Source organism: Mercenaria mercenaria, chromosome 1 (genome assembly GCF_021730395.1).
Source record: "Mercenaria mercenaria strain notata chromosome 1, MADL_Memer_1, whole genome shotgun sequence".
Lineage (NCBI taxonomy): Eukaryota > Metazoa > Mollusca > Bivalvia > Venerida > Veneridae > Mercenaria > Mercenaria mercenaria.
Window position 1 is genome coordinate 74,804,099 of NC_069361.1, and position 12,213 is coordinate 74,816,311.

General features: G+C 38.6%; 2 protein-coding genes across 2 annotated transcripts; both read right to left on the bottom strand.

The window, feature by feature from the left end:
* Positions 1–4,043: 4,043 nt before the first annotated feature.
* Positions 4,044–5,156, bottom strand: LOC128547030 (uncharacterized protein K02A2.6-like). The gene has a single exon (XM_053518623.1). The coding sequence runs from the start codon at positions 5,154–5,156 to the stop codon at positions 4,044–4,046; it is 1,113 nt and encodes a 370-aa protein (XP_053374598.1).
* Positions 5,157–7,108: 1,952 nt separating this feature from the next.
* On the bottom strand, positions 7,109–7,975 carry LOC128547046 (uncharacterized). The gene has a single exon (XM_053518690.1). The coding sequence runs from the start codon at positions 7,973–7,975 to the stop codon at positions 7,109–7,111; it is 867 nt and encodes a 288-aa protein (XP_053374665.1).
* Between the last annotated feature and the right edge of the window lie 4,238 nt (positions 7,976–12,213).

Sequence of the window (12,213 nt, forward strand, 5' to 3'; positions counted from 1 at the left end):
GGCCAGAATTAGCTATTTTGACCTTGTTTGCACAATAGCAGCTTCATTTATGATTTGAATTTAATCAAACTTGCACAAAACTTGTGTTGCCATAAGATCTCAGTTCCTTTCTTGAACCGGCCAGATCCCATAATGGGTTCCAGAGTTATGGCCCCTGAAAGGGCCAAAATTAGCTATTTTGACCTTGTCTGCACAATAGCAACTTCATTTATGATTTGATTTTAACTAAACTTGCACACAACTTGTATCACCACAAGATCTTGGTGTCTTTCTTGAACTGGCCAGATTCCATCATGGGTTCTAGAGTTATGGCTCCTTGAAGGTCCAAAATTGGCTATTTTGGCTTTTGCAGCCATATAGAGACTTCATTTATGGTTTTATTTGATACAAACTTCCAAAATATCTTCAACAACAATAAATCTTGGATTCCATGACAAATCAGATCCAATCGTAGTTTCCAGAGTTATTTTATATCGGATTACCTCCCCTGATTGTAGTCAAAATGGATTTATATCAGTAAGTACTTGTAGGACTTATTTGAATTTCATTATTATCATTAGTTGGACTGAGTCAATCAGGGTAGATAACTATGGACTGATTTTATGTCAGATTACCTCCCTTTATTTCAAATTAAAATGGGTATATCTCCGTAACTAATGAAGATACTGATCTGAAATTTCATTTCTGTCAACAGATTTATTTGGCAGATCCTTCTTTTGTTCACTTACAATAATTTTCTTTTTAATTACTTCCCTTTTACGTTACTATAAATAGTTTATTTTTAGTAACTTTTTTATTATTAGCCATAGGGAAAAACCGAGACCACTTTTCTGTGGTACAACATGGATGGTACCTCCAATTTTTAGGTGTATTTTGACATATCTGTACCTTGTAAGAATTTTTTTTTTCTTTTTGGTTAAATTTCTTTCCTTTGTTGTTCCTGTCCTTTGGACTTAGATATTTTTTCTGAGGACCTTCTTGTCCTCAAGTGCAATGATAACAGGTGAGCGATATAGGGCCATCATGGCCCTCTTGTCTTAAAATTCCCAAGATACATTCTCTTTTTCTAGCCAGTAATATTTTTATTAATATTGACCTTTTTCCATTATATAAGATAGTATGACCGGAGACAAAGTTTTTTAACTATCTTTTTATCACATTTACTTCTTTTTTTTCATGTTATCACCTATATTAATATTATTTTCTTGGAAAAATACTGGAACAAATGTTAGTAAATCCAATCGTAAATCAAACTATGATTTCAAAATTCTAGACCTCTGCCTCTGATGCATGTGGGGAAGTTGGCAGTTACTTGCAGAGAACATGTTTGTACAGTACAGAATCAATTAACAATTGTTAAGTTACATAACTGAAATTCTGTTGAAAAAGGGCATTAACCCCCCCAAAAACAAACAAATCTAAATAGCTCTCATTTTTGAAAGGGAGAAAGCTGCAAGGAGACTATAGTAATCACGTAGTAAATTGCTTGTAATTTCTTTTTTAAGATGATTTAAACTGCTTCAATTTTATGTGATTTCAGTCAGTTACAGAATAAAAGTTGATAGGCAAATGAATAGAATGAAATCTTGTAAACCAATCAACATTATATCTTGGCCCTGAAGAGCACAGAAATATGCCATCTTGAGTGGATTATAACAAAGTGTTTAAGTTGAAAGTGGACAGCCCACACCAGTTTAACAATAGATCCATACTCAACTAGAATATGACCAAATGTCAAATGATTTTGCTTCTATCTTCTCATTCTTTCTGTTTTACTACTAACTTGTAAAAGATTGTTGTTTTTTTTGCATTTCAGAGTCTCTTGATTTATTTCAAAGAACTCTTGATTTATTTCTAAGGTCCAGTGCTGGTTTTTATTGAAAACAGAAAATATATTGAATAGTATTTGCATAATGTCTTGTCCATAGACACCCTCATTGCATGCCTTGTTTTTGCCATAACAAAGGGAGGGTTAGAAAGAAATGTATTATTCCTTTTTTGATAGCTTTTAACATTTATATAAGTCATGTATAAGATTAAAACATATTCTATATCCATTGTACTTCTCAGATTCAGATTGTACACACAAGAATAAATGGGTAACATTTTGCATTTGGAAGAAGTAAGTTTCATTAGAAATATATTTATTCTATATTCTGTATAAACATTAAGTGTGGTGTATCATTGAAACTTGATAAATAGCTCCAGTATGATTTTATAAATGATATTTGTCAAAAAACCTTCGTTTCTTTAGTGTCTACGGACAAGACATGTGTCTACGGACAAGACATTTTGCAATTCAACAACTATTTATACCTATATAACCCAGTTTAATTCCGTCTAATGTTTATCAACTTAGACACTATCCTAGCAGCTTTCAGACCAACAGTGATTAAACTCTAATATTGTATCCTTCACAAAGAAAATAGGTGTCTACGGACAGGACAGAAAAAATGGCGCATTTATCATTGTCTGTTCAGAGTCAAATTTGAGGAGATAAGAAACTTCCATCTGAAAGAATGCTATTATTTTCAGAAGAAGGTAGACTGAAGTTCACACAGAGACAAATAAGACAGTAAAAAAAGAATTATTTCATAATGAAATCACATATCTGATATGAGGAAGAGCAAAAAGGCAAAATATATAACAGAACGGTCATGTCAGTCTTCAGTACATAACTTCTGTTGTGGGTGACATAGACAGTTGAAATAAATTGCGGCTGAAAGAAGACGAATTTTCCTGTAAACCAAACAACACAAAAAGGTCTTGCTGGTTCAGGTTTTAATTAAAATGAAAAGACAAAAAGCACATTTTTTAAGGTGAAACAATATAACGCTGAATTTTGGCCTTTTTTCTGTTATTGGACAGCATGGCGTTTGTTTTATATGTACATCAGCTACCTGATAGTAGTTTTACCTGCAACTGGGTAGTGATATGTAACTCCTGAAGTGCTAAAGACAGAATATATAAACATGCACTTTTAAATTTGGGTGTATAACATGGAGCACCTAAAAAGTATGCATTTGATTGTGACTGAGGCGATAAGACAATAAAAGAAACGATTAAAACAAATTAAGTAATTTCTGTTAATTAGTATTGATTACATATCTTTGAACGTGAAATGCCGAGGTTGTCTTATTGTAAAGAATGACCAACACAGTATTCTTACTATAAGTATATGTTTATTATATGAGTGCACCTTAACAGCTACTGAAGCAACATCCCAAACTGGGTGTGTATAAAATATATGCATGCGCTGTGAGTATACTACGTTATCTACATAATGATACATCTGCCCTTTTGGCAAAGAACAAGAAACACAATTTCTGAAAGCTAAAATAAAATAAATCAAAATACTCCAAAATTACTATAACGTAAAATTTCTTTCATAAAGTCTGTTTCTCCATGAATGGCATATTTTTGCTATCAACACTTAATTATCACTGTTCACTGTTTACATAGCACGCGTGTTCCGCTATCTTATGTTATCATATTACATTGTTTCAGTTAATCTTGTCGGAGGTTTAACTGCCCTGCCAGATTTACTCATATATGTTTTTTCACTTGCTTCACTATCTGACCTTTTATTGTTTTTATCAGAGAATTGTGAAATACAGTCAGAATTTTCTTGAGGCGCCGAAAGGTTGTTATTTTCCACATTTTGCATGTCAACATCAGGTATGCACTCTTTTGATTCATTGGTTTGTAACAAATGCCTCCTATTGCGACGATATGTGTTACCGTCAGGTGTTTTAACAGAGTAGGACCTATCATGATGTTTTTGCACTACTACTGCAGGACTCCAATTTTTATTTGCTTGCTGAATTCGTGCCGAATCTCCTATTTCTAATGGTGGTAAATGCTTGGCTGTCATATCATAATACACTTTCTCTCTTTCCTTGTTTGCTGACAATTTCTCACGAATGACCTTGTGTGAGATTTGCCGGGGAAGTAATTGTGACTTAGCAACTGGCAACACTGACCTAATTTGACGTTGGAACACGATTTCACTGGGTGAAAAACCTATTTTAAGTTTTGTAACCCTATATTCTTGTATTCCTATCATTGGGTCGGTGCCTGATGCTCTGACCTTCGTGAAAATGCGCTTGCAAATTTTCTTTCATGTACGCTTCCGCAAAACCATTACTGGAGCTGTGGTAAGGACTTGTGGTCTTGTGTGTAAAATCCCAGAGCTTTGCAAAGTTTGCAAACTCATGAGATGCATAGCATGGCCCATTATCAGATACTACAATTTCTGGTATGCCAAATCTAGCAAATATGCCCTTGAGCCTACTTATAACTGTAGAACTTCTACAGTTAGGCAGCTCTTTGACCTCAAAGTAATGTGAATAATGGTCAGCAACTATCAAAAAGTCTTTGCCATTGAACTCAAATAGGTCTGTGCCAACTACCTGCCATGGGTATTCTGGAACTTGGGTGTAGACAAGCGGTTCTTTCTGGTTTGAGTCTCTGTGTTGCAAACATACAGGACATTTCAGAACGAGATCTTTAATTTCCTGGGTGATTCTAGGCCAGAAAACAATATCACTTGCTCTACTTATTGTTTTCTCTATTCCCATATGACTTGAAGAATGTAGTTTTGACAACAAGTCTGCCCTTAGGGATTTAGGAATAACAATTTTGTGACCCTTCATGATTACCCCATCAATGACGGTAAGCTCATCCCTATAATTCCAGAAATCAAGCAGTTCTGACTTGCAGTGATTTCTTTCATCAGGCCAACCTTCAATAATGACTTGCTTCAGAGACAAAAGTTGTTCGTCCCAGTCAGTATTGACCTTGATTTCTTGCAATTTCCGGTCACTTACTGGTAAGCTTCTTTTGACCATATTAACTTGGACTTCTACAGTTTCTGTCAAGGACGGATCTGTATCCTTGACCGGGAATCTAGACAAAGTATCTGGTAAAGGAATCTGAGTTCCCTGCCTATAAGTGACATCTATATCATACTGTGAAATGCTTAAGAGCAGCCGCTGTAACCTAACAGGTGCAGCAAATAAGGGTTTCTTACATATAGCTATCAATGGTAAGTGGTCTGTAACTACTTTGACTTTCTTCCCATATACCCACTGGTGGAATTTCTTCAAGCCAAATACCAGTCCAAGACACTCTAACTCAATCATAGCATAGTTCATTTGGCTTGGCGTAAGACTTTTACTGGCATAACCTATAGGTCTACCTTCTTGAAGGAGTGTGGCCCCAATTCCTTACCTACATGTACTTGCGTCGGTTTGCAACTCTAAGGGTTTGACCGGGTCATAGAAAGCAAGGACAGGAGCTTGTGTTATGATATCAGTCATCTGATCATAAGATTGCTGCTGTGATTCACCCCAGAGAAATTCTACATCTTTTGCCAATAATTCTCGTAAGGGCAAAATGACCTCAGATAGCCTAACAGGGTTGTCAATAAGTTTTTGTTGAAGAAGCTGAAACAGAACAGTATGCGGCCAGCTAGGGGTGTCCGGAGGCATGCTCCCCCGGAAAATTTTGAAATCCAGCACTTCATTTCCTGCATTCTGGGGCATTTGAAAGCATTTAAGAACATCTTTTCCACTGCATTTTTAAATACAATATACCCATATTTTCACATTTTTATGAGCACACCTGGTAAATTTGGAGATAACAATAAAAGTGAGTTTACATGTTCATGAATGCATTTTTCAAGTTTTGAAATGCTAATATCTAACTTTACACCATACTTCAACTCTTTGTTGTACTTCTTTGCAAAATCAAATAGTTATTGCACTACTGTATATCTAAATTCAAAATTCTACTGAGAATTAATCCTGTACTCATATTTCTTTTGTGGGGAACAAGATTCCCCAGATGAATTTTTACAATTTGGCATGACAAAAAAATGTCACTGTTCATCATCATCATCATCATCATATCCTGTGTTTATTTGTCAACTGCTGCGGGTGTCCCAGTAACTAGGGTAGGCAGCAGGTGGCTAGATTGTTTAACACCCAGTCTCCATGCTTCTCTGTCATGTGGGTCAAAGCTGTCAAGGTTGTAAGCTTTCAAGTCCCCCTTGACGCATTCTAACCAGGTCTTTCTAGGTCTCCCACGTCCTTTGGAGTTTGGTATGGACATACTCAAGATTGAGTTGATGCATGAGGATGCATGAATGACATGGCCATACCACCTCAGGAGTCTGGTGCGAATAGCCTCTGTCACCTCCTGTAACCCCAGCTTTGCGTACAGTGCTGCTATGGGTACGTCATCATTGGGTTTGATGCCACAGATCCATCGGATCATTGACCTGTCGTTTCAACGGAGTCGCTGTAAATCTGGAGCAGAAGGCGCCCACGTTTCACTACCGTGCAGTAGGGCAGAACGGACACAGGCATTGAACACTTTTCCACGAGTCTTGAGGGATACATGCTTGGAAGTCAGAATTGGCAGGTGTTTCTTGAACTTTCCCCAGGCAGTACAACATCTGGAAATGATGGCAATTTCACAGCCTCCACCAGCACACAGCATGTCGCCAAGATAGCAGAAACTGGCTTCCACGTCAAACAGAGTACCATCCACATCTACTTGAGTGACTGGTCTACCATCAATTGGCCTTGCCTGGCCACAGCATCTAGGACATACGTATGATGGATTGACGCTCAGTCTTCCTATGATGCCACTGCACTTCTTGTGAACCCAATGTCTGCACTTGGAACATTCAATGGAGTTTACCCCAACACCACTCCGACAGACCGCGCAAGGAAAAGCACCGGAGTCTCGCAGAAGATCCAGACCAGAGCCAGAGATCATAAACTTGCGTGACAGAGCCTCCAGTATGAGGATGAAAAGTAGAGGACTTAGGACAGATCCCTGATGAACTCCAACCTCGACTCCGAACTCCTCGCTGTACTGCCCGTTGACGCACACAGCTTCTTACATCCGCGTACAAACCCTGAATGACACGAACAGCCCATTCCTCAACACCCAGACTCCTCAGCGCCCACCAAAGGACTTTCCTTGGTACACCATCGAAGGCCTTCTCCAAGTCGACAACCGCGATATAAAGTGGCTTGTTTGCAGCTATGTACTTCTCCTGTAGCTGGCGTAGGATGAAGATAGCATCTGTTGTACCTCAGCCTGGCACAAAGCCAAACTGCATAGAGTCAATGTCCACCATACCACGGATGAAACTGTCCAACACACGCTCCAGTAACTTCATAACCTGGTCGGTGATCTTAAGGCCTCGATAATTACCTTGGTCGAGGGCACCACCTTTACCCTTGTAGAGGTTCAGGATGTAGCTCTCTTGCCAATCCTTGGGGATCACACCACTACTAAAGACAACTTCCGCCAGTTTTCTTAACATATCTATGCCCTCCTCACCTGCAGCCTTCAACATCTCAGCTATGATGCCTGAGGGGCCTGCAGCTTTGCCACACTTCATCTTGCTGAGAGCCTTGCGGATAATATCCATGGTGACAGGTGGGGGTGGGCCCTCCACTGGATCAACCTTAGGAAGTAGGTCACTCGGCCACTCAAACTCAACATTCAGAAGTCTAGCATAGTGTTCAACCCAGGCCTTCATCTTGTCCTCATCATTCAGAGATAGTTCTCCCGCATCATTCCTTACACACTTTTCACCCACAACATCCAGATTTGTCCTGTCCATTTGTTTTGCAAGCTTAAAGATGCTGCTATCATTCGGAGAGATGTAAGCAAACTGCTCCTTCTCAGCTTTCTGACTAAATTGCCTGCCAAACTGCATGTTTTGCTGCCCGCTTGGCCTCATTGTAGGCAGCCTTAGCCTTTGTTGCCTCGGTTTTGTTGCCTGCTTTAACCAGAGCTTTATATGTCTTAAAGCTAACCCGCTTCGCCTTGACTGCATCTTCAACCCTATCGTCCCACCACCAGGTTTCCCTTTTCCACCTGTGGTTTTTAGAAAGACCACACACTTCAGAGGCTGTTTCAAGAAGTGGGTTTTTGAATCTTGCCTACACATCTTCCACAGAACCAACAGAATCCATGTTTGCATCATCAGTTACTTTGTCCTTGAAGGTAGCATGGAATTCATTTGCCACGGCTTGATCCCTAAGCTTCCAGGTATGGATACGTGGAATGAATTTGTGCTTTTTAGCTGTGGGGATGCTGACTGTGAAGTCACAAACAACCAGGTTATGTTGTTGGACGCATTCCTCAATTGGGATGACCTTCACATTTTGAACTGATTTGCGGAAACTCTTGCGGTAGAGTATGTAGTCTATCTGTGTTCTGTGATTACTTGAACAGTATATGTGATAAGGTGACTGTCTCTCTTAATAATAGAACCATCAAAACAAAATGTACAGAGTTAGAAATAATACAAGTTTAGGCATAGAATATTAACTGTTTGATTCTCATCCCCACCTATCCGTATCCAAAACCCCTAGCCTCGATTTTTTATTGATCAAAATCCAGATATCCAAAATTGCATGTCCAGATACTGTTACACTTTCATAGACATTGACCAAATCTCCACTTTAAATGATGTGTTTGACAAATTATGATGGTGCAAAGACAGTTTAACAGCATTTGACAGTATCTGATAAAAAAAATTTACCTGACATTTCCTCTTATTAAAATGATTTAAGAGAAATATTTATCAAAAATCGGCCGGCTGATACCGCGACAACTGCTGTACTTAAGATTTCAAAAACTTACAAAAAAAAGGTAAAAGCCAATATATTTTCTGATCTAAATTTGATTGTGATGAATAATTTTTTATAGAAATTTTTAAAAATATCTGTCTCAGTTGTCACACATTAAAATCAACACCTGGCTTTGTTATAAACAGCACTCCACAGGGGTAAATAGGTGTGAAAATATACGAAAATTGTTGTTTACAGATTAGTTATAAGCGATGTTGGATTATTAAATATAAAGGAGCTTGCGGATAATTTCTTTCTTTTGTTTTTTGTTGTCTTTTCTTTTAAATCGGGACCGTCACTCATGATTTCAAAATTCTTGGAAATTATCGCGGATGTCCCATCACTCTTTCTTTCTGAAGTTCTTGCTACAAAATATAACTTGGACACTACGATAACTGATGAATATTTTTTCATGTATATCTCTAATATTAATTCAGTCCGGGAAACATGATTTTCATCGCTTTGACGTTAGCTTGGATTTCGTCAGTTATGATGTTTGTATATCATCATTTGTAAAGGCGGAGCTTAAATAGTTATGCCGATAAAATACGTCACGTGTTCTACATGTACATCCAAAGCTGTCATTGGTTTATCGCATGTTTTAACTCATTGAGTCTCAAGTCAAAGATCGACAGGCAAGTGGCAGTGTATGAAATACACCTCTGCAATTAAGATTCAATGAACATCGCCCGTGATGACACGCTGTATATTCATTATGAACGGAAACGACCGCGGGTAATATCAATTGGTCGGCGGGTTAAGGTTTTTAGGCCCGTTTTTATTTATTTTTATTTTTTTTATTTTTTTTAGCTCACCTGTCACAAAGTGACAAGGTGAGCTTTTGTGATCGCGCAGCGTCCGTCGTCCGTCGTCCGTCCGTGTGTGCGTCCGTGCGTAAACTTTTGCTTGTGACCACTCTAGAGGTCACATTTTTCATGGGGTCTTTATGAAAATTGGTCAGAATGTTCACCTTGATAATATCTAGGTCAAGTTCGAAACTGGGTCACGTGCGGTCAAAAACTAGGTCAGTAGGTCTAAAAATAGAAAAACCTTGTGACCTCTCTAGAGGCCATATATTTCACAAGATCTTCATGAAAATTGGTCAGAACATTCATCTTGATGATATCTAGGTCAAGTTCGAAACTGGGTTACGTGCCTTCAAAAACTAGGTCAGTAGGTCAAATAATAGAAAAACCTTGTGACCACTCTAGAGGCCACATTTTTCATGGGGTCTTTATGAAAATTGGTCAGAATGTTCACCTTGATGATATCTAGATCAAGTTTGAAACTGGGTCACGTGCGGTCAAAAACTAGGTCAGTAGGTCTAAAAATAGAAAAACCTTGTGACCTCTCTAGAGGCCATATATTACACAAGATCTTCATGAAAATTGGTCAGAATGTTCATCTTGATGATATCTAGGTCAATTTAGAAACTGGGTCACGTGCCTTCAAAAACTAGGTCAGTAGGTCAAATAATAGAAAAACCTTGTGACCTCTCTAAAGGCCATATTTTTCATGGGATCTGTATGAAAGTTGGTCTGAATGTTCATCTTGATGATATCTAGGTCAAGTTCGAAACTGGGTCACGTGCGGTCAAAAACTAGGTCAGTAGGTCTAAAAATAGAAAAACCTTGTGACCTCTCTAGAGGCCATACTTGTGAATGGATCTTCATAAAAATTGGTCAGAATGTTCATCTTGATGATATCTAGGTCAGTTTTGAAACTGGGTCACATGCCGTCAAAAAGTAGGTCAGTAAGTCAAATAATGAAAAAACCTTGTGACCTCTCTAGAGGCCATATTTTTCATGGGATGTGTATGAAAGTTGGTCTGAATGTTTATCTTGATGATATATAGGTTAGGTTTGAAACTGGGTCAACTGAGATCAAAAACTAGGTCAGTAGGTCTTAAAATAGAAAAACTTTGTGACCTCTGTAGAGGCCATACCCTTGAATGGATCTTCATGAAAATTGGTCAGAATGTTCATCTTGATGATATCTAGGTCAAGTTTGAAACTGGGTCACGTGCCTTCAAAAACTAGGTCAGTAGGTCAAATAATAAAAAAACCTTGTGATCCTCTAGAGGCCATACTTTTCATGGGATCTGTATGAAAGTTGGTCTGAATGTTCACCTTGACGATATCTAGTCAAGTTTTAAACTGGGACAACTGCGGTCAAAAACTAGGTCAGTAGGTCTAAAATTAGAAAAATCTTTTGACCTCTCTAGAGGCCATATTTTTCAATAGATCTTCATGAAAATTGGTCAGAATGTTCACCTTGATGATATCTAGGTCAGTTTCGAAACTGGGTCACATGCGGTCAAAAACTAGGCCAGTAGGTATAAAAATAGAAAAACCTTGTGACCTCTCTAGAGGCCATATTTTTCATGAGATCTTCATGAAAGTTAGTGAGAATGTTTACCTTGATGATATCTAGGTCAAATTCAAAACAGGGTCACGTACCTTCGAAAACTAGGTCAATAGGTCAAATAATAGAAAAACCTTGTGACCTCTCTAGAGGCCATAGTTTTCAATGGATCTTCATGAAAATTAGGCAGAATTTTTATCTTGATGATATCTAGATCAAATTCAAAACTGGGTCACATGAGCTCAAAAACTAGGTCACTATGTCGAATAATAGAAAAAACAACGTCATACTCAAAACTGGGTCATGTGGGAACAGGTGAGCGATTCAGGACCATCATGGTCCTCTTGTTTATTTTTTTTTTTTTGCGAATTTGAACTGGCCCAAATGCCATTTGAACCGTCCATTTTGGCCGGCGGCCGGTTCTTATTGACAACCCTGGTCTAGGTGCATATCTAGCGAGATACTGACTCATGCCAAGTACCGTTTCGAGTTGTGACCTATTTTCCGGGATAGGCATTTCTCGAATTGCAGACCCCTTGTCTGGATCTGGGCTAAGACCTTGTTTAGATATCACATGACCGAAATAACTAATATGGGACTGCCCAACCTCCAGCTTGTCTGGATTAAGGCGTATACCTTGTTCTAGTGACCTTTGGAGCACTGCTGTCAAATTCGCATCATGCTCCTCCCTTGTTTTGCCATATACTAAAATATTGTCTACTATGGCAGCTACCCCTGGGAGACCCTCAAATATTTCGTCTATATTCTTTTGGAACAGATCCATGGCAGACGAAATACCCATTGGAAGCCTCAGATACCTGTACCTCCCAAATACGGTATTGAATGTAGTCAACATGGAAGACTTCTCTGTCAAATGCATGGCCCAGTAACCTGACCTAGCATCTAATTTTGTAAAAAATGTAGCACCGTTTAGCTGGGGAAGTATGTCATCCAGAGTTTTCGTCGGATGATAAGGACGTTGAATGTTTCTGTTCAAGTCACCCGGATCAAGTACTATTTGCAAGTCACCTGACTTTTTCTGTACTGTCACCATTGAATTGACCCACTCAGTAGGCTCACTTACTTATGTAATGACCCCCAATTTTTCCATCTTATCTAGCTCCTTCTTGCATTTATCTCGTAATGCAATAGGAATCTTACGTGGAGGATGAACCACAGGTTTAGCATC